This window comes from Podarcis filfolensis, assembly GCF_964270895.1.
Source record: "Podarcis filfolensis genome assembly, chromosome: 10".
Classification (NCBI taxonomy): Eukaryota; Metazoa; Chordata; class Lepidosauria; order Squamata; family Lacertidae; genus Podarcis; species Podarcis filfolensis.
In genome coordinates, this window is record NC_139612.1 from 1,575,560 (window position 1) to 1,599,426 (window position 23,867).

General features: G+C 42.3%; 1 protein-coding gene across 2 annotated transcripts in view; it reads left to right on the forward strand.

Moving 5' to 3' along the window:
- The window catches only part of CAMK1D (calcium/calmodulin dependent protein kinase ID), a 254,006-nt gene that overhangs the window by 154,120 nt on the left and 76,019 nt on the right, over positions 1-23,867 (forward strand). For both annotated transcript variants that reach the window (XM_083575316.1, XM_083575315.1), the window contains exon 3: positions 14,039-14,113. In XM_083575316.1, coding sequence (XP_083431442.1) covers positions 14,039-14,113 — 75 coding nt within the window. The remainder of the gene's footprint in view (positions 1-14,038; positions 14,114-23,867) is intronic.

Genomic DNA, 23,867 nt, shown 5'->3' on the forward strand with positions numbered 1-23,867 from the left:
AACTGAGTCTGAAAAGACACAACTCAAGAACTACCGCCCCATATCCCTGCTTAATGTGGATTACAAAATTTTTGCTGATATCTTGGCTAATAGATTAAAAACGGTATTAGTTGAAGAGATACATAAAGATCAAGCCGGCTTTCTCCCAGGTAGACGTATGTCTGACAATACGAGGAATATAATTAACATTCTGGAGAAGCTGCAAGTGAACATCAATACCAAAGCAGTTTTAATTTTTATAGATGCGGAAAAAGCTTTTGATAATATTTCTTGGAATTTTATGAAGAAAAATCTTCAGGGAATGGGGGTGGGCCAAGGGTTTGAAAATGGTATAAGTGCAATTTACTCAGAACAAAAGGCTAAGTTAATAGTCAATAATGTGATGACAGAGGAATTTAAGATAGAGAAAGGGACACGACAAGGCTGCTCAATTTCCCCATTGCTTTTTATTTCGGTTCTGGAGGTTTTGCTGAATATGATTAGAAGGGACCGTCTAATTCAAGGTATTCAGGTCGGAGCCAAACAATATAAATTGAAAGCTTTTGCAGATGACCTAGTTTTGACGTTACAGGAGCCAGAATCTAGTACGAAAAGAGTATTAGAATTGATTCAAGAATTTGGTCATGTGGCAGGATTTAAGCTGAAGAAGTCAAAAACTAAAGTTCTTGAGAAAAACTTAACACCGATTGAGAAAGAGAGGTTTCAGAAGGAGACAGGTTTAACATTAGTTAAGAAAGTAAAATATTTGGGGGTTAATATGACTGCTAAGAAGTTAAATTTATTTAAAGATAACTATGAGAAATGTTGGATAGAAGTGAAAAAAGATTTGGAAATAGGGTCAAATTTGAAGCTTTCCCTGTTGGGTCGAATTGCAGCTATAAAGATGAATGTATTGCCAGAAATGTTATTTCTGTTTCAATCATTGCAAATTTTGGACAAGATGGACTGTTTCAAGAAGTGGCAGAGAGACATTTCCAGATTTGTCTGGCAGGGCAAGAAGCCTAGAATAAAATTTAAAATATTAACTGACGTAAAGGAAAGAGGTGGATTTGCCCTGCCAGACCTTAAACTTTACTATGAATCAGCAGCATTCTGCTGGTTGAAAGACTGGCTGCTTCTTGAGAACACAGACATTTTGGACCTAGAAGGTTTTAACAACGTTTTTGGATGGCATGCATATTTGTGGTACGACAAGGTTAAAGCACATAAAGCATTTAAAAACCATATTGTCAGGAAAGCATTGTTCAATGTCTGGATAAGATACAAAGATTTACTGGAAAATAAAACCCCAAGGTGGTTGTCACCAATGGAAGCGAAGGCTCAGAAAACGCTCAATATGGAGGCCAAATGGCCGAAATATTGGGAAATATTGGAACAAGAAGGAGACAAATTGAAATTGCAGAGTTTTGAGAAATTAAAAGATAAAGTGCGAGACTGGCTTCATTATTATCAAATAAGAGAGGCCTATAATTTGGATAAAAAAATTGGCTTCCAGGTGGAAAAATCAAAATTGGAAACAGAACTGTTAGATCCCAAAACTAAGATACTTTCAAGAATGTATAACTTGCTGTTAAAATGGAATACGCAGGATGAAACGGTTAAATCTGCTATGATCAAATGGGCACAAGATATTGGTCACAACATTATGTTTGCTGACTGGGAATAGTTGTGGACCACCGGTATGAAATTTACAGCATGTAATGCCTTAAGAGAGAATATTATGAAAATGATTTACAGGTGGTACATGACACCAGTCAAGCTTGCAAAAATATATCATTTGCCCGATAATAAATGTTGGAAATGTAAAGAAACTGAAGGTACATTCTTTCACCTTTGGTGGACGTGCCCAAAGATTAAGGCTTTCTGGGAGATGATCTATAATGAAATGAAAAAGGTATTTAAATATACCTTCCTGAAGAAACCAGAGGCCTTTCTCCTGGGCATAGTCGGCCAATTGGTGCCAAAGAAGGACAGAACTTTCTTTATGTATGCAACAACAGCAGCAAGAATACTTATTGCAAAGTATTGGAAGACACAAGAGTTACCCACCCTGGAAGAGTGGCAGATGAAGGTGATGGATTATATGGAATTGGCGGAAATGACTGGCAGAATCCGAGACCTGGGAGAAGAGTTGGTGGAAGAAGACTGGAAGAAATTTAAAGACTATCTGCAGAAACACTGTAAAATTAATGAATGTTAAAATGATGTTTGATTGAAAATAAGTGGCATTAGCAACAAAGTTAATAAGAATATGGAAAAATAAATTGATAATGGATGAAAATATAGAGTTATAATATGTTAAGATATAGAGTTAAGATAAATGAAAGAGGGTAAGGATTTGCTGATTTGATTATTTAAATGGGAATACAAAAAGGGGAGGTGTGAGGAGGCCAAGGAAACAAGCTAATGAGTTTAAAGTTACAAAAAACGGATTTGTTTTTAATTCTTTTTTATCTATTTGTTTTTTGTATTTCGTATTTTTATTCTTCTTTTTTCTTTTTTATGTATGCTCTCGTTTTTGTATCTTTTTCTTTCTATATGACTTTTTTCTATTTTGTAAACCTATGTTTTTGTAAAACCTCAATAAATATCTTTTTTTTAAAAAAAAAAGATATTGATGCTGCATTTTATGTTCTACTTTATGCTGTTTTATGCTGTTTTTAAGTCACATTTTAATCAATGTTTTATATTTGCTGTTAGCTGCCCTGAGCCTGGTTTTTAAACCGGGAAGGGTGGGGTATAAATAATTTCTTAAAAACTTATTATTATTATTCCTAGGACATGGTGCCAGTTAGGCATCAGACAGCAGATGCAGAACTTCATGAACAACCTTCCTCAATCAATCTTAACCACAGAGATTCATGGAGGAAGTGTTATGTCAAAAGAGACAGAACACTTCTTTTAAGTGGACTTTCACTCCAAAATCCTGTTTCAGCTTTTCTCATGACAACAAGGACCCCAACCTGGTGCCCTCCAGATGTTCTGGACTCCCATCACCCCACGACCATTGGCCCTGCTGACTGGGGCTGATGGGAGTTGGAGTCCAACATCAGCTGGAGGGAGGGCACCTGGTTGGACAAGGCTGGGCTAGGGGATCAGTAGTTTAAGGCTACAAGGCAGCTTCAGATACTCAGCCAATGCAAAAATTTTTCATTGTGGAAAGTACAAAATAGAGACAGTCCTCTAGTTGGGATGCCCTGTCTAATTTTACCTCTCTATAGCCACAGACTATAGAATATGTTGAATATTTGTTATCTTGTTTATTTGCCTTTGAAAAGTCAGGTATAGCTTTGTGCTGGTTTAACAGAAACAGGTAGCCTAGGAACAAGGTTGTGTTCTGCTTTGCATACTCAAAAACAAACACACCTCTAATTATTTCTTGATTGATTTATTTCACATGTAGGGATGCAGAAGCAAATAATTGCATTGGGTGCCACACCCAAACCAGAAGATGACAGAAGAAAAATGTTTCCTAGTGTATCATCTAATAACCTGGCTGTTGTACCTAGCCACCTTTGATAGCATGGGATTATTTTTCTTAGCACTCTTTTTATTTATCCAGAATCATTACTCATGTGCCACCTAAGCAAGTTTTCTCCCTCTTTGATTTCATAGTTCTTTTCTTCTGTTTTCATTTTATTTTCTTGCAGGGCTGTGGGTTGGCATCTTAAAGATGTCTGTAGAAATGGATGTATATATTTCACAAATAGATACTCTGCGCCATCCAGGCCACGTTGCACTTTTAAGGCTTCAATGCTGCCTTCAGTTGAGCTTTGCCCATTCCATCACGGAGTCATCTAGGGCCCAGTTTACAAAAATGGTGATTTCAAGAAGAATACTGTGGCCTAGGTCTCATCCTTCCAGGGATTATATATCAGTGGTAGGCATGGCCAGAGGTAAAAATGGACTGGTCAACAGATGTGATTCTTGGGCTATATTCAAGCCATGCAGAATTCAGATATTGCTACAGACACATCTCTCCATCCTGGCAAGTAAGAGGCATTATCACAGGTCAAGGACATATTCCAGCCAGGTAGAAGCACTCAAGGAACAGGTGTACCAGGGCCAATGAGGAACATGGCATGAGATGGGCCTGGGAAGAGCTCGAGGGCTAGGCTGAGAGACCTGAGTGTCTGATAGAGAGGTCTGAGGGGTTGAGGTTCCCCACTCCTCTTGTAAAGGCATGCGCTAAAGCCTCAGGATCCAAATGTTTATCTCTTTATTCCTCATGTGCATCTCCCAAAGATATATCCAGTGTTTTAATAACAATATTTGTGACTGAAATTACAATCTCATAATCTTATACTCTCATCTGAAATGCCAGTGTGCATAAAGGTATGAGAGAATAAATATCACCCCGTAGACATAATAGCCAACAAATAAACACTGAAAAAAAATCTTTGAAATTCCTCTTGGGAATCTTGTCCCAGGGGATGTAATTATTAGTTTATACCTCATTTTGAGGGTGATTCAAGTCATTTTGAATTACTGCTGCTGCTGCTGCTTTTTCTTTTATAGTTCCGGTGAAACGGATTGCCCAAACCATAATATCTCCTGAAATTGAATCAATCAAAATCATGTCATGTGATTTAGTATGGATTTTTTTTTAAAAAACCCAGCACCGCTTCACACATTCCTCTCTCATCCTGCCATGTTTTAATTACAGTCATTGGTTCCAGGAGATTCGCCATAGCCATTGAGCCAATTCAAATGTGCAGGAATAGCACAAGGTGCAGCAATTCTACATTGACTGCATCACTTCCAAAATATGGTAGAACGATTATTGCATGCTTGAATGCTTCCCCATTGAAATAACTAGGAAAGCTAGGAGGCCGGGGAGAAAGCTAAGCTCCAGCATACTATGTTTCCATGTGCAGAGTGTGTTTCTTAAAATGGGGAAACATTCAATGCACATTTCCACCATCTGTGCTGTGAAAAGGTCGACTTCAGAAGGGGATTTGTCCGTTGCTCTTTTTCACTTGTTCCTTAGTATTGTTTATGGAGATTTGCACTCTTCTGGGGCGGATCTAGACAGACACATGATGTCCTACTTTTTACGTTCATAATGTGTTATTACCTTGTCTTTTATATCAGTTACTTTTTAATCGTTTTATGTTGCTGTATCAGTGGAACACTGCTCATATGTCCCTATGTAGCATTTTACCTTTTTTGTTACGGCATTCAAACTCCACACACACACACACACACACACACACACACACACACACCGTGGTATTTGAGGGGAGGTGAAAGACTGACATGCACAGATGACAAAGGGCAAGGAGGGAAGAAGAATTAAAATGTGAAACCCGAGGGCGGAGCAGAGCAACCAGTGACCCGCAGGGAAAGAAACAGCATTTTGGAAAATGGTGTGACTAGGTATGACTTACATTTGATGGGGAAAAAACAAGGTAAAATGTTTTAATTAACAATTATGCCCTGTGATGTTTTAGAATAGCATTTCTAATAGGGGAAATAACATTAAACAGGTCAGTGTAGATCCAGCCCTGGTCATCATGCCAAATGTGTTTCTTCCTTTTGGGCAGTTCGCCTTTGTTCTGATCTCCAGGCCCCTTAGCCTGCTTGTTTGAAAGTTTTGTATACTGTGTCAGATTTGTACTACAAAAATGAGAGAGAGAAAGAGAGAGAGAGAAAGGGATGGGGGAAACATTTTACATTCATAATAAGTTTTTACTCTGTGCAATAGAAAGGCTTGCGGAGGAATGATCTCTGACCTATCAGTTAAAAATGTTTTAAAATTTCCTCAGGCTGGACTGTTATTTTATGTTTTTAATGTGTTCAAAGGCAGTAATAGTTTCCAGTGGATGTACTACATCTCTTGCAGTTGCCTTTGGTGCCTTTGTTTCTACAACAACATGAAACCCGAAGAATTCAAGTTCTTGGAGAAACCTTTTCATTAAACCTCTCACTGTGCTACCAACTTCTTTCAGTTTCCCTCAAAATTCCTTGATGTTTTGCTTGAGGAGGAACCTCCAAATTGGCTTCAGATCCCACTTTAGGCAGTATTTCACGGGCAGCTTTACTCAGGCTCAAGGAAACCCCAAGGTGTAGAGAAGTCAAACAAATACCCTACTACCCTCAGTGCCGGTTATTGAGGGATGACAAACTGGAACAGTGAACAGAGGCACTCCACACTGCAACCTTGGGTTGCAGCAGAACAGTAGGTTTAAAAGCATTGGCTGGTTCTGGCTAAAGGCATTTCTGCACTTTTTATAATATGAATCCTAGTTGTCAGTGTGCAAAAAATGAGTTAAGAAGCAGAATCAAAAGGAGACGGTGCCTGGAGACAGTGATTTGGTAAGCCTCTAGTTGTCTTAATCACACATTTCAGCCAATTTGTCATCTCAGCAAGAGCAGTTTTCTTTTTCCATTTAGCCCGTGTGCCTAATATTTCAGGGTCCACTGCACAGACCCCTCTAACTCCCCTGAGCAAGTGCTCGCAAATGGAAATTTAAAGGCATTTCTTGACAAGCCACAATTACAGAGAGCTGGAACAAAATAAGAATTTTGGAGATTAGCAGCCTTCATGACAGGGGATTGTGTCAGGTGGCAAGAAATAGTATTCCGTATAAAAGTGGTGGAGAATATTTAATAAAAGCCAACTCACAAAGGGAGAGAAATCCACAGCCAAAGCTGGATAAACAAAACCCCCTCCCAAATGTAGCAGATGAAATAAAATGTGCTGAGTCACAATTAGATGGGTGAAGGATTTGCTTAATTTAAGAGTATTTTAACAGCTTGTGCCAAAATATGCAATGTTGCCAAATCTAAAATCTCTTTCATTATTATCTTAGAAGTGTGTTTTTATGTCAAAATAATGAATGCTTCCCTCAAATTCTGTACTGAATATGTAAATCATAGTTCTGCACCTTCATTTTTCACCAGAGCAATAAAGCGGATCACATTTATATTGGTCACATGCCTGACTGGTCTAGTGCTAATTGTGTTTCTTTCTTCACGCCCTCAAACCCTCTCTCTGGTGGAGAGGAATGGGTCTTTTGCTTTTTTGTTTTTGCTTTTGCTATGAATATATTTTACCTATGCTGAAATAAAAGATTCCACAAATTTGAAAACTTGGCAAACTGATTTTATTCAACCCCCCTCCGCTCTGTGGTTTGCCGGAGGTGGCACTCGAGCGCCATATGGACGGCGGTGGGATCTCTCTGCCGCCGGGGGGGTGTTGCCCCGCCCCCAGCACCCCGCCCCGGGTGCTGGTTAGCCTTCCTTCGCCCCTGCTTCTGTGCCCCCTAAATCTGCTCTGGATTTCTGAATCTTCCCACATTCAGCTTCACTGGGTGTCCACAAATTCTTGTGTTCTGAGAGAGGGAGGGGGACGTGCATGCAGCCAGTCTACAAGAGGGTAGCTGAAGTTTCCCATTACCGCAACATTTCTTATTTGGATGCAGCCTTGCTTCCATTCCTCATCTCCCTGAGCATTTTGATGAGGGAGACAAGAGCAAGTACTAAATGGCTCTTGAGGACTGGTATCACCACTGACAATGATTCTGTGGAGGACATTGTGGGATGGGTGCTCCTCATGCACACAAATGTTGTATCAAAATGCCAGCCTGTACCTCTTCCCATCATTTAATCCAGATTTATCCTTTCTGGGGGAAGTCTGCTAATTATTATTTTTTAAACCAAAAACCTGTTGTCAGTGACCCTGAAATATTTGCCACCTTTTAACTCCATCCTTAACCTTGCCATGCAGCCCTTGCAGGGTATTGTTAACATGTCTTTGTCTTTGTAGTCGGTTGATGATGAACATCTTGCATGTCCAACGATCCATCAGCCTGTCTTATTTCATTAAGAGAGAGATAGAAATTACATAGTTTATTAATACAACATCCATTCTTAGTTATAGCATGATTTCTTGGCTCACCAAAGGGGGAGATGATTTTATCAAAGGACCCTCTGCGCACCAGTTCCAGTGCAGAGTGCAGCACTTGCTTATTTTGGGCTTCCTTTAATAACTACCTTTCATTCTCAATACCTTAAACTAATGAGATGCAATGGTTAGGAAAAAATGAGTCACTATGCGTGAATTACAAGTGTGACTTAGATGCATAAAATATAGCAAAGCTCCAGAACCGTGTTCTGCATTTTTGACCAATAGCTGAAAAAGTCACTGATAGGATGGGAAATTCATTCTTTGCTAGGTAAACCACTGAGCGTCTTGGGCTTGCTGATCAGAAGGCTGATGGTTCAATTTCTTTACTTTCTTCACTGCCACTCCTTCCTACTTCTCATGAACAGAATCTAGATCTCAAAGGTTCAAGTAAGGCCACCATTCTCCTTTCTTTAAAATATACTTCTGCTTCATTGCCGTCAAATAACACCTGCTTCCACCAAAGTGAGCCTAATTGCCAAAAGAGTTAATACTGTCCTGCTGGTTATAACGCTGATTATTTCACATGATAAATGCTTTGTTGTTTTACATAATGTCTTGTTCATTATTAAATAAATAAATAAGGCAAATGCCTCCATAAAACAGCTTAAAATATAGCCAAACTAATATCAATGCATTGTAAACAAACATCATAAAAGCAATGTAAAAATATATACCACATTGGAATAATGTAGCATAACAGCTGCATTTGAAAGAAGAGATGGATAAACATCGTTTTAGTATTGTGAGAGGCTGAGAAGAAGGGAGAAAGGGCAGAATCATCTGAGGGAGCAGGACACCTGCTTTGTCTTACGTAATGGATCATCATAAAAATCAAGTGCAGTGGTACCTCAGGTTAAGTACTTAATTCGTTCCGGAGGTCCGTTCTTAACCTGAAACTGTTCTTAACCTGAAGCACCACTTTAGCTAATGGGGCCTCCCGCTGCCGCTGCGCCGCCAGAGCACGATTTCTGTTCTCATCCTGAAGCAAAGTTCTTAACCTGAAGCACTATTTCTGCGTTAGCGGAGTCTGTAACCTGAAGCGTATGTAACCTGAAGTGTATGTAACCTGAGTTACCACTGTAAACTCAGAGTAAATAATGAATGCAATCAAAGTATTGCAGAGCTGGAAACCTCTATGCTTGCACAGCCCATGAGAAGTTGGGGCATCCATATTTTTTTTACCAGGAGCTAATTGTGGCTTGCTTTCGCACAGTATTATTTCTTGGGGCCTTAAAGAATGCTGTGAGCATATTATACACTTCTGTTACTGTGCTTACCTGAAATTAAAATAGCTTATTTCTAGATTTTCTGATTGCAACGTTCTGAATAAGTTCAACAAATCTGACTTGGCAAAGCCTGCCTGCTTCTGTATACAGTGGTAGCTCGGGTTACATACGCTTCAGGTTACATACGCTTCAGGTTACAGACTCCACTAACGCAGAAATAGTGCTTCAGGTTAAGAACTTTGCTTCAGGATGAGAACAGAAATCATCCAGAGGCAACGCAGCAGCAGCAGCAGGAGGCCCCATTAGCTAAAGTGGTCCTTCAGGTTAAGAACAGTTTCAGGTTAAGAACGGACCTCTGGAACGAATTAAGTACTTAGCCTGAGGTACCACTGTACAGAAAGGGAAGTGAATCATGTCTGTCCTGACACATTGTTGTTCTCTGGGGTTTGTTTATTATTCTTTTCAGCTGAGATGAACAGCATTTTGTGGAGCAGTTAGTGATTATCAATGTTAGGAAAATACATAGTGTGATGCCTGCATTTGGAAATACAGTTCTATTCCATCTTTTAGTATTGTGTCGTGAAGATCAATGTGGCTGGATTTCATTTTCACAGTTTCATTAAAAATTTTGCGCATATATAACAGTGGAACTGCCATAGTTCTCCACAGCGATTCATGTTCAAGTCAAGAAGGTATGAGTCAACTAGCTTTGGGGAATCTTGTGAATGCTGGGCGTCAGATAAGTCTACTGTATATTGTTTAGAAAAGAAAATCTACTTGATATGTTTATGAAACACTTCACTTCTCCTCTTCCTATTAGCTTCAAGTGAATCAGTTATAGTGTAGTAAGTAGGTATGTGAAATTTGTCTCTAAGATGCTGTGCTGTTTCCCCTGCACTGTCATCATTTGCTTGTTTCCCCCCAATTCACTTGCAGTCTTTATAGTCAGCATCAGGCAAGATATATTTTGATATGTCTTCAAATCTTTTGAAATAATTCCTCAGAGGTGTAAGTCATTGGTTGTCCACCAATGTGCCGTGGCACCCTAGGGTGACTTGAACATCCAGGGGAGCCGGCAGCAGGCCATTATCTTCCGGCATCTCTCTCTCCTGCCCACCCCTCAGCGGCCACCCTTCTTCCTCCTCCTCCTTCCGCATCTCTCTCCCCCCTCCCCACCACTCTCCATTTCTTACGTAGAGGCTCCTTCAGGTAAGCGAGCAATTTCTGATGTCATTTTATTTTTGATACTTTCTTTTTGGAGTGGTTAATTGCTTCCATTTTTCAAAAGGCCACAAAAGACACCTGAAATAAAACAGCAAAAAAAAAAAAGGTAGGAAAACACTTTTGCAAGACTGTTTATCTTCTTAAAATCTTTGCCCCCCACACAAACAAAAATCCTTCCCAGCCTCAATAACTAACAGTTCCTTAGTTTTACATGGAGGGATTGAGAAATGGAAGAAAATAGCAAAGCAGCTTGATGGGGGATGTAAAAATAACCCTGAAAGTGGGGAGTGTCTTCTGTGTTTCCCTCCCCCCACTTCTGCTCTACTCCCCCCCCCCCAGGCAACCCCCTCAACACTCACCTGGCTTTATGGAGTCAGGGAGAATGTTGCAGAAAGGACCGTGTCTGCATGTGTCTCCTGTGCTGTGTGTTTCTTGCTTTCCTTCCCCACAGTAACAAAATATTTCTGCTTCTGATCTTAATCTTGTTTTGCCCTCTCCACCCCCATGTGCTGCCATGAGGAATGTGCCAGCTTGGTCCTGCAGAGCTGTGGCGTTGCTTGAGTTCCCGTTAGCATGTGCGGTCCCACTTACTGTTGTTATCAGGCCCAGACCGGGGGGGGGGGGCATTTGGGCCACTTGGCCCGGGCCTCCGATTCTAAAGGGGGCCTCAGTCAGCATATTCACAGCATTTTAAAATGTAAATACTTAAAATAATCCCTTTCCCTATGTATTTTTAAAAAGCACTATTGTATATCTATATTTTCCATTTTCTCTTTATATGCAGATACGGTTAACTTATACTTAACTTATTTATAAGACTTCAGTTATCCCCAGGGTAAAAAAAGGGGGGGAGCACATTATCTACCTGGGCTGGGCCTCTGTCTGGCTCTGCAAGGCCCTGGTTGTTGTTGTTTAGTCGTTTAGTCGTGTCCGACTCTTCGTGACTCCATGGACCAGAGCACGCCAGGCACTCCTGTCTTCCACTGCCTCCCGCAGTTTGGTCAAACTCATGATGGTAGCTTCCAGAACACTGTCCCACCATCTCGTCCTCTGTCATCCCCTTCTCCTTGTGCCCTCCATCTTTCCCAACATCAGGGTCTTTTCCAGGGAGACGTGCACGTGTTTTCAAATCCAGTTCTTTTTTTCCTTTCCTTTTTTTTTGAGAGGGAGAGTGAGAGCTTGAGTTTTGCAGAGAAGGTGTTGTAAAATTTCATTCTATTTTCTACAGCTACACTTTCTAATGCATCCACAATCTTTGAGTAGGACTCCAGAATTGCACTTGTTTCCTCTGCACATGCTTCCCAGAAAGTATTATAAAGATATTTCAATATATGGTCATTGCTAAAATATGGTTTTCCCTATGATGACTAATGCTTTTTTTTAAAAAAACCAGTTGTCAGATTCAAAAATTCAAAGCTGCCTGTTGGGTAATCCAGCAGTGTGCTGACCCCAAGCATGAAATTAAAGCAGTTTTCAGGTTATCCTTAGTTAGTGTTCAGCTCACTAGTTACAGAAGGCCAACCAAACTTTAGGAATTCCCTATTATTTGATTTTGTCTATTATTTACAGTGGAATTGGCATGTTTTAACTTTTTTACACTTAATTGTTCAGTATCTCTCTCTTAAGGGACGCGGGTGGCGCTGTGGGTTAAAGCCTCAGCGCCTAGGACTTGCCGATCGAAAGGTCGGCGGTTCGAATCCCCGCGGCGGGGTGCGCTCCCGTCGCTCGGTCCCAGCGCCTGCCAACCTAGCAGTTCGAAAGCACCCTTGGGTGCAAGTAGATAAATAGGGACCGCTTACTAGCGGGAAGGTAAACAGCGTTCCGTGTGCTGCGCTGGCTCGCCAGATGCAGCTTGTCACGCTGGCCACGTGACCCGGAAATGTCTCCGGACAGCGCTGGCTCCCGGCCTATAGAGTGAGATGAGCGCACAACCCTAGAGTCTGTCAAGACTGGCCCGTACGGGCAGGGGTACCTTTACTTTATCTCTCTCTTACTCAGTTTCTCCAGTTTGTCTTAATTAACATTCTGTTGTTTACAGCTAAATGGTTTCTCGCTTTGGGGTTAATGCAAATTAATTGTGCACACTGGAAATTGTTTGGAATTGCTTAAGCAGTAATCCCAGAGAGGATTTGCATTTGAGGAGCTAATTAGATGGCGGTTTGTGGTTTCTCTCTTTTAAAAAGTCATCACCTAAACAGCAAGGACTCTTGAACCATGTGGATCTGTTCTAGTGGTTACCTATATGCTTGTTCAAGCTGTTAAAATGTTTTAAAATGTGGCTTCTTTATTAAGATAATGAGACCATTTACAAGTTCATTTAAATGACATTTTAAAAGAAGTGTTTAATTTCCTCCACACATTTGTATGCTGCAAAGAATGGTTACTTCATGTTTACAAAGTGACATATGCAAACTGCTGTGTTATATAATATTCTATTCTGTACAATCCTATATGTTATTTCTGACACTGGCCAATACCAGCCAGCAGAAGCACAAGATCCTAATTCTGTTGCCTGCCATATTTTCCATCCACTGACCAATTAGATGTTGTCATTCATAGCTTCTATGAATGTTTTTAGCTTGTTTCTAAACTTATTTCATTTCATGTATTTATTTTTATTGCATGTATACTCCAGCTTTTTCTCCAATGAGCTCAAGGTGGCATACGTGCTTTCCTCCTCTCTGATGTAGCTCAGGCTGAATGGCAGCGACTAGCCCAAGGTCACCCAGTAAGCTCCATGGCTGAATGGGGCTTTGAAACCTGGGTTCCTAGATCCTCGTCTGACATAACAACTACACCACACTGGCTTGCCCCCTTGGTTATAATACTGTTTCCCATTAATTCTGATTGAATATATTTCCACAGCACAGACATATGCACTATAAAAATAGGCATAGGTATAGATATATCCAGCTAAAGCGAAATATTTTTAAGATTTCTGCAAGAGCTGGTTAACAATAACTTTCCCGCTGATAAAAATGCTTGATTTTGGCTTGATCATACTTTTTTTATTTTTGCCTTGCTTGAAAAAACAGCCCTTGTTACTCATGAATAAGCTAAAGCTTGGAACCCTGCGCATAGAAAATGAGCAAAGAGATAGGATCACAGCAATATGATGCTCAGGATAATTAAAGTGACAATCTTGCAGCAAAGGCTGGATCACACCCAGCTCTGTTGTAGCTTCATCCACGATGATGGAGCAGTGGTTTGTGAGGGGAGGTTGAAGGGGGGGGAGGAAAGGAGAGGACCTGGGGGTGGCAGAGACTGCCCCAGCCCTGTGCCACTCTGTGAAGTGCTATTGCAACAAGGAGGATGCAGTGGGTCCCCCCCCCCCAAGCCATTGCTGCCATCATGCATCATGTAATTGTGCTGTTGAATTTGTCTGGAGTTTGGTGTGGATGTGCACACTTGCAACAAAGGGGAAATGCATTTTATCCCAGTATAAATATACTGCCCTTATCCAAAGGGCTGTTCACAACATTTAACTCCTTCAAATGTGCATCTGTCATCACTGGAAGAGGCTCTAGTCTACACAGACTTCATTTTAATTGAATTATCCTGAGACCATAAAGACTCTTGATGGTTTATGGCAATCTGGGCATTATTCTCATTATGTGACAGATTTCTCTTGGGTGCTTAACTTACCTTGTGGTGTTGCTTTTTATGTAACCTTCAGGATCAAGCATGAAAATATTGTTGCCCTGGAAGACATCTATGAGAGTCCAAACCACTTGTACCTGGTCATGCAACTGTAAGTACTACTTATACTGCTTTTGTTTCTGTTAACCAAACAGAAATAGAAGGAGGACATCGAATTCCAGGAAATTGGGTCAAGTGTGCAAATTGTGCTAGTATTAGGAGCATGTTGAAATCTTATGGTGTCTCTTGCAATGTTGTAAATATGTTTTTATTGCTGTATCACTTCTTGTTTGCTGCCCTGGGCTCCTTTAGGAGGAAGAGTGGGATATACATTTAATTAATAAACAAATAACATTTTAGAAATCACTACACCTCCACTATAATTTCCTTGACCTGGGGAATAAAGTTAAATTCATTAAACAATTACATACTCATCCAAGTTTAACTTCCTTAAATGAACCTTCCTTAGCTTTTGGAGCAGTAGAAGAATTCTTGCTTCTTGTGCCTTCTCTGGTGCTACCTGGAGTGGATATCTGCACTGATATCCCCAAAGCGTTGGAGCTCCCTGCACAGTTGTTGCCAGTGAATTGAAAATTATATTTCACCTAGCTGTTAGTTTCCTTGTGTTGTGAATTATATTTTTAAATAATCTTCCCCCAATGGCCTGTGTGGTGTGCTTGTGTTAGGCCACAATACCACAATGACAAGTGCGGTAATCCCTTGCAAGAGACAGAAAGTGGGCTCTCTGAAGCTAATCCTTCCCTTTCTCCAGCATCAGTTTGAATAGGCAACCAGCCCCCCCACCACCACACAAACAGAGCTTCATGGCCTGATGGGAATGATAGGGCCTTGGGGCTGGGAAGATCTTTTTACAGGGTGTGGTCTGGTTGGCCTTTGATTAGGCAATAGTTGTTTATTTATCTGTTGATTTCCTTGGGCTCTGGCTGTCAATTTGCATCCTTTTTGTCACAACTTGGCAGGTGGCCAGTGGGCAAGGAGCAGCCATACAGATAAGACAGGTTGTTTGGGAGGTAGCCCCTGAATTCAGAGGCAGCTGGAGAGGTTAGGGCAGTCACTAGGCTGTTGGGGACTTGGGGATGGGCTGGGCTCCTGCTATGGTATCAGTTTCTGGGCAGCTTCCGCACCTGACTGGCACTGAGCTCACTTGAAGAGAGATGGGCAAGCTGGTCCTGCTCAGGACAGCTGAGTGCTGAGCTCACCCCTGAGACAGCCAGGCCAGGCCTTGGGCCTTAAGGGAATCATCTCAGTCATTGGCTGAAGTGGTTCTTAAAGTTCAGTATCACAACATCAAATAAAGTTGGTGCCTGTTTTATTCCACATCACTTCTTTCGACTCTACAGTAGTACCTCGGATTAAGAACTTAATTTGTTCTGGAGGTCCGTTCTTAACCTGAAACTGTTCTAAACCTGAAGCACCACTTTAGCTAACGGGGCCTCCTGCTGCCGCCGTGTGATTTCTGTTCTCATCCTGAAGCAAAGTTCTTAACCCGAGGTACCACTGTATTGCCATATACAATAACTACCTCTTTCACATACCCAGAGCTAAGAAATTCCTGGGACTGAAGTATAGTCTGTATTCTGAAACCTCCTCAAAAGTTCTCATTTAGGAAATGCTGCTGTCAGCCTAATAACTATAATCAATTAAACATGCACCATTTCCTCAATTCAATCTAGGACAAAGTGTTCATGTGTAATTTCTTGTTTCCTTGGAAACCATGACCTGTTGACACAAAAGTCATATGATGCTAGAGCTGGATACCTACTTTATTGCCTCACTGCCCAATTTGCCATTACGGTTCCTTTGCTTTGTTGTAGCTCATGAATTTTATTTGCCATTTCCATGCTGCACAAAGCAAACATGGAATTTTTCACTTATATTTAAGATACCACTTGTTTTTAGGTAGGTGCCTGCAAATTTGATTCAAAATGCAGGGCATATAATACAAAGCTATTGTCTAAGGTTTATTTGCTGGGGGTGGGTTTGAATGAAGATCTTAATACCTTTATACTTAGGCTTGTTTCACATAGTTTCCCCTGCACATGGTCTCTGCTTGCAGTGCTTACTCCAGTATTTTGGAAGGAGGCAGGGCTCAGGGAAGTCTCTTCCAATGAACCCCACCTAATGAAGGGTGGGGAGGGCTCTCGTGGTGCTTCAGGCCCAGCAAGTCTCCTTTGCCTGAAGCCAACAATCCACCACCATCCCTTGGTCCATGTGCACTCATGATCGCACCAGGAAAGCTTAGTGTGAGTTTAACTGTGCATAGATTCAGCTGGCAGCAGTTTTCACAGAACTGTCTCCAACCCGAATGTTGGAAGCCTCACAAAGTAATAATAAATAATAAACTTTTATTTATATCCTGCCCTCCCCAGCTGAAGCCAGGCTCAGAGTGGCTAACAACAGTAAAATAATACAACATTCTAAAATCATTTCATTATAAAATCAGTTCAAATCAAATTAATGGCAACCATTGGGCTAGAGTTCTGTGAATTACCGAAGGAGGGAGTCAGACTGTGCCTTGGTCAAAGGCCTGGTGGAACAGCTCTGTCTTGCAGGCCCTGCGGAAAGATGTCAAGTCCCACAGGGCCCTAGTCTCTTGGGACAGAGCGTTCCACAAGATTGGAGCCACAGCCGACAAAGCCCTGGCTCTGGTTGAGGCCAGCTTAACCTCTCTGTGGCCTGGGACCTCCAAGATGTTTTTGTTTGAAGACCGTAAGGAGAGGCGGTCCCGTAGGTACGAGGGTCGTAGACCGTATAGGGCTTTAAAGGTTAAAACCAGACCTTAAACCTGATCCTGTACTCCACCGGGAGCCAGTGCAGCTGGTACAAAAGCCACTGGGGTTTGATGACTGCAAAGTCCAGTGGGTTTTTGTGGCCCAAGCTCTATCCATTCATACTATGTTCCTGTCTTGTACTAAGTCAGAACATTGGCCCGTCTAGCCCAATGCTGCTGACTTTGACTTGTAGCTGCTCTCCAAGGTATCAGAAGCTTTACCAGCATCTGTTATCAAAAACCTTTTATTGTAGTTGATTGACTTTCAAAAAGGGACTTCATGCATGTAAAAGTGTATTCTCTGCCACTGAACTATTGCCCCCACCCAATTGCTAAGAGAAAGTTGCTCACTAGCAACACACTGCCACTCAAGCCTGATCTGATGTCATGGACCAGTTGGACACAGCCAAATGGCGGGAGGAGCCAGCTGGGGAACCCTGAGGGAAAGAAGGCCCAGAACCCAGGGAGTGGTGGTGGGACAACCATGAGTGGTCAGAGGGAGGAAGTGTCAGAAGCTGAAGAGGTAACAGGGCTCAGTGAGAAGGGAGAGTCTGTGGCAGAGAGAAGTCCAGACTCAGAGGCAGAAGCTGAAGCCGGGGAGGAGGATGAAGGCGGCCAAGAGGCAGAGATGGGTCAGGGTGGTGAAGAGGCACAGGTGTCTCTCCCTCCTGCTGTGACCAGCTCCCCTCTGCCCTGGTTTCCAAGGCCAGGAAAGGCATGAAGCAGGAGGAGCAAGGACAGGAACACAGGCACAGTCTCTGCCCTGGAGAGGAGACATAGGCAACAGTGGGAGGCAGGGACCTTCAGTCTTCGCAACTGCCTCATAGGAGCAAGGTCTACCAAGAAGACCTGCTGTGCTCATTAGGCCTTGCACCCCTGTGCAAATCCACTTTTCTTATAAAGAATTAACTTCACTTACTCCATGTGATTTACTGCTGGCTTGCTCCTGACATCCTGATATTGCACTGTCTTTCCCAGCCCTATAGCAAGAGAGCCGTCATCTACACTGGGACTACTAGGGACTGCAATCACGCAGAGCACACATTGTATGAGAGAGCTAGGTTCATAAGCAAAATGCATTCTTTTCTGACTCCTGGAAGGACACTCTCCTTTAGGGTCCTGGCTTTTCTACACAAAACACATTAGATTTCATCATATCAAATGCTTTAGCTATATAGTGTAATGCTGACAATAACAAGACATGTTGCTATTCTTTTTATAGCTGTATCAAAATGTGTAGTTTTATCAAAATCATGTTATTAAAGCAATTCTTCATGTTCAAATTTTAATAATAAGGATCCTTCCAAGAGAGCAATTTTTGAAGGTTAAAATCAAGTCTTGTTTTTACAAGGATGTGGATAGCACACACTCAGCTCCAACTCCCCAGGAGGCTTATGTCAAGAAAAAACTCAGGACACATAATGAAAAGAGAACCCAGCAAAAGCACCATAGAAGATTTAGGATAGCATTTTCCCCACACTAGTATAATTCTGTGTTTTTTCCTCCCCCCCAAATGCAAATGATGCATACTAGGCTAAGAAACACACTGCTGTGTTCATAATGTTGACACAGTGTAATAACATTACAAACGAAGCAACAGGCTACCTGCTGAGAGTGAAGGCAAATGATACACAAGGCATTTTGTTCCTTCCTCTGAGTTCTCCCTTTACTTTGAGTACTTTACAGATTGGGAGAAAAGCAATGTTCCACCAAAAATCATTGTGACTTTTGCCTCAATTATAGGATTTGCTTATGAGGAATCATTTGTTTTCTGGGTTTCAATGCAAATTATGTGCTGCAGCTCACTAATCATGTACTCTGGGAATGTCTCATAGGCTGCAGAGGCCACAGGCTCACACAGAGCAGTGTGTTTAAGCCCCTTGATTTCACTGAGTCCACATTGGATTGTGGTTAGTGAATCTATACATTCCAACGCTGGAGGGCGGGGGGAGAGGTAGGGTCAGGAAGGAGCGCACAACTATCCTGCAATTTAGGGATGGGGTGATCTGGTAATATGAAAATGGAGTCACATTTTTTAAAGGCTGAAATATAGCTAGCCTCGTTTTTCATATGCTTGTTTCATTTTCCTCCCTTTGTTTCATTTTGATGTGTTGGGAGCCCCCAAACTGGTTAGCTACTGAAAAACAGGAAAGATTCTAGACATACACAAAGTAACAACTAAAAGAAAATATTAAAACTGTATTTGTAAAGACTAACCAGTAAAGCAGTACTGAAATGTGCTTGTCTCTTAGTGTTGTAATGAGTTACACATGGGGCTGTCTTTGAATACAGTTTAGAAAATTCTTTTAGTTCAGGATACAGGGGCAAGATGGCTAACTGGCACAAGTCATCATGGTCACCACTGCTTTGCCATCTCCTTGGCTCCCAGTTCATTTCCAGACCTTTAAGTTCTTGGGCCCAGTTTACTTGATGGATCACCTGTGGTCACATGTGCTTCAATGTAACCCATACACCGTGATTTACATCACAGTCACTCCATTATCTAAGGCAGGGATGGGCAAGTTTTTTTCTGGCCAGCAGGCCAAATCTTAATCTCCCCACCATAGGTGAGCCAATTGCCTGATGTCAGGTGGTGCCGCAACAGGCTAGTTTCACACGCACACGCACCCCCACCCCCATCCTCTATCCACACAAGCAAGAGGCATTATCAGAATTCAAGGACACATTTTAGACAGGCAAGAGCCCCCAAGAAGCACTGAAAGTGGGACCAGTGGGGGGTGTGGCAGGGAGGTGTCCAGAAAGTCAGATAGAAAGTCCTGGAGGACTGAGGTTCACCACCCCTCGTCTAAGGGCAAGAGGGGGTTAATATGGAGAGAATAATACTCCATGGGGTATCCTGGGTAATTAAAAGGAAAGAGCCAGCGTGTTGAATCGAGTCCAGAAAGTAACTGTTCATCTTGGCTCCTTGCTTCTCTGAGCACTGGCATTTTGGACCACTTGTAGTTTCCAAGGACAGCCCCATGTAGAATGCTGCCCATCAAAAGAACTAAAGTTATTTATTTCCACAGTTTAAACATTAGCAGCTTAAAGATGTGAAAAACTTGGCTCTTGATTTTGGGTTTTGGATTATAAAGGCTGCTTTATGCATTACATTTTTGGGTGTTCACCTCAAATGATAAGAGTGCACTTAAAAATGTAAATGTGACTGCATCATACATGTTTGCAAATACTGTACAGGCACCACAGAGGTAATTTTCACGGGACTACTTGATTGGTCCATGCATAATGTGTGAAATGACCCTAAGTAACATGGAGACTTGCTTCCAGCCTTTCTTTGGTGTTTACTAAGATCAGAACCATGAGCTGAGAAATAGGCAAACACTGCAGTTCATTACTCTTTACAAAAGCATATTGACAAAATGATTGCATCTGTGAGATAACCACCTAAACCAAAGGAGTTAATTGTATGGCAGCTCAATGCCTAAATATCAGAACACAGGAAATTCTGGAGGGGTCTTGCTCTATGTTTAGAGGAGCTATTTTGGGTGAATGTAATTTTATTTGAAGACAGAAAGGGGATATTTGGGATTATGCATTTATTTACATGCATCTCTTATGGGCGTGCATAAAATATTGCGTGTAATTACCAAAAATTGCATAACAATGTCACGACATCAAGCCATGTAGTAAACTTCACTAGAAATTGGATGGAAAGAGGGAGAGAAGTAGACCACCATTTTGGGCATCAGTCCTGTATCTGCTGTGAGATCTCCTGCTGCTCTGAGTGGCTGCCGGTGCGATGGGACTGGCTGCGACTTTGTTATAAAATGTAGTAAGTGGTAGTGCGAGCCGGAGGGGAATGGCGAGAGGAAGAGAGCAGATGTGGCTGAGGTGTCACTGAAGATTTAAAGAAAGAGCATTGCCTACATGCTGATCTGTTCCTATCTGCATTTCTCTGTGGTGACTGAGGGAATCTTTAAGAAATCCTTGGCTGATGTTGCTTGCCACAGAGCAGTGGCGTAGCGTGGGGGGTGCAGGGGGGGCCGGCCGCACCGGGCGCAACATCTGGGGTTAGGGCAAATCCACGGGTTTGGGGGCGCAAATCCACGGGTTAGGGGGCGCAAATTACTTGCCTTGCCCCGGGTGCTGACAACCCACGCTACGCCACTGCCACAGAGTGACCGTTTTGACAAACAGCTTTCTTGTCAAATGAAGACTGTCTGCCAGATGTTGTTTATTCTGATGGTGGTGGTGCTGGGTTTTCTCTCTTTCTGCCTCTGTCAGTAAAATAGCTAACCTAGCTTTAACTGACTTGCATTGTCATTTTATCACCCAACTCCCCAAAAGCATGGTTTTCTGTCATTGAACCTTTTGGAGGCACTTTAAAAAGACAGCACGCAGATGTTACAGAATAGGTTTTTTTACATATAAACAACATAACCTGGAAATTAATTCCTTCTTTCATATTGTTGTTGCACCACACATTATACCCCTAAAGATGTTTTAGTTGTCAGCAAGATGACTGTAATTTGGTTGACTGGGTAGAGAAACAGAGGACAAGAGATATAGGCCGCTTGCACACTACCTTTAAAGCACATTCTCAATACTTTCCCCCCTCAAAGAATTCTGGTTACTGTAGTTCACCTCTCACAGAGTTACAATTCCCAGAAACCCCTACCAAACTACAACACCCATGAAGTTTTGAGGGGGGAAATGTTCATTGAATGTGCTTTAAAGTATGGTGGGTACCCAGCCATAGGTGGAATTGGGCTGTAGACTACTGGTTCTCAGACAGTGTTGCACACCACTCTGGTGTGGCAGGAGAGGATGGCGGGAAGATTCAAGGACAATCAATATAATATTTGGGGAATGATTCATTCGTGTTCTTGCGTAGCTACATAGTTTTATACACCAGTTGGAATCATAGAGTTGGAAGGGATCCTGAGGATCATCTAGTCCAATCCCCTGCAATGCAGTTGTCCCGTATAGGAATCGAACCTGCAACCTTCGTGTTGACAGCACCATGCTGTAACCAGCAGGGCAATCCAGTGGCCGTGCTAACTTCCTGCCTAGGCCCAATGTACAGTTCTGGTTTTAAAGTCCTTCACAATCTAGGGCCTTCAAAGTCATTCACTTGGAGGAGCAGCCTGTGGACTACCTGAGGTAAAGCAGGGACTGCTTAGGGAGAGCCCCCAGTTATGGAAGGCACCTGTCTACCAGGCACCTGCTCTCTTGTCCTTTCAGGGCCTGGCAAATAATTTTTTGGGGACATATTTTTTTTGTCCAGCTGGTTGTTTTTAGCATCTTGCAGCCTGGGGGTTCCTGCATTTGTTCTAATTTGTAATATTTACATTTTAATTGCTTTTGTATTTTCTTTTATGTAAGTTGACTCACCTTGTAATTTTCTTTTAATGGAAGGGCAGTATGAAAATATTTATCATACATACATACGTACATACATACATAGGCTGAGAGCCAAATAAGTCCTACTCGGAGCAGGTGCATTAAAAGCAATAAACCTATGTACACCAATTTCAGTGGGTTTGCTCTGAGTATGTCTTTGTTGGCTATTGCCCATAAACCTAATTTTCACACTATAAAGGTGTCAAAGAAATTTCTACATTCCTCTGTATGAGTTATTTTGCCATACAAGGCAGCAGGAATTTGATTTATACCTTTGAGTGCTCATGTGGAATCTTTATTTGCAGTGTTCTGCTGTAATTATTTTACAGACTTTCAATAAATGTGTTTATACTTGTCTAACTTTACTTGCTGTGAATCTGGGTACTCAGTATTCTGTCTCCATCCATTCATGGTTGCATGCAGCTGCTATTTTACAACTACTAGAACTGACTAATGAAGGGACGTGGGTGGCGCTGTGGGTAAAACCTCAGTGCCTAGGACTTGCTGATTGTATAGTCAGCGGTTTGAATCCCCGCGGCGGGGTGAGCTCCCGTCGTTCGGTCCCAGCTCCTGCCCACCTAGCAGTTCGAAAGCACCCCTAAGTGCAAGTAGATAAATAGGTATCGCTTTATAGCGGGAAGGTAAATGGTGTTTCCGTGCGCTGCGCTGGTGCTGGCTCGCCAGAGCAGCTTCGTCACGCTGGCCATGTGACCCGGAAGTGTCTTCGGACAGCGTTGGCTCCCGGCCTCTTAAGCGAGATGAGCACGCAACCCCAGAGTCGGTCACGACTGGCCCATACGGGCAGGGGTACCTTTACCTTTACCTTTATAGAACTGACTAATATCTTGGAGACTAAATAGTAAAAGCCGCAGTCCGACCATACAGTGCAGTAAATGGTACAGGATGGTTAGAAGAGTAATATCTCAATAATAGGTGCTTTAGTCTTGCACTTACGAAATGAAATACTCTACCATCACGGTTCTGAACATGGAATATTAGAAGCTGCCACTTGATGACCAAAACATGGGAGGAGGGAGGTCTTGATAGCCAGCACAAATCTTTTACTTTCCTTCTATGGTAAGAGACATTTGCAATATTATAGCACCATCAATTTACTTGTAACCAAGAGGTGAGCAAGGAAGCCTCAGCCCCAAGGAGCTTACAGTGTAAAGCAACCAACCTGGTGCCCTCCAGAGTTCTGCTGGCTGGGGCTGATAAGAGGCGAGTTCACAACATCTGGAGGGCAGCAGGTTGGCACACGCTGGCCAAAAGTTTGATTGGGGAAATTGGGGCAGGTGAGAGAAGGAAGTTCTGCCTCTTTAGCTGGAGGTGGGGAGACGGCTGCTGTGCTCGGGTTCTACATACGGGCTTCCCTTAGCCATCTGGTTTGCCTCTGTGAGAATGGCGTGCTGGATTGGCCTGATCCAGAAGGGCGCTTCTCATGTTCATTTGCTTTGTACGGTTGGGAGGGGGGGTGATTTAGGTGGGGAGAGGTATTTTGATTGTTTGGATTTGTTTTGAGGTATACTGGGCGCCTCCCTACTGAGTCCAGGAAAGCAAGATAGGAATGTTAATTGAAAACAAATAAATTTATTTCAGTCTCAGTCCCACCTCCTAAAATTTAAGGATAAAACATGGATCTGCCTCGTGGAGCTGTTGTAGGAATTCACCTTAATGGAAAGGATGAAATGGAGAGGACAACTGTAGCTAG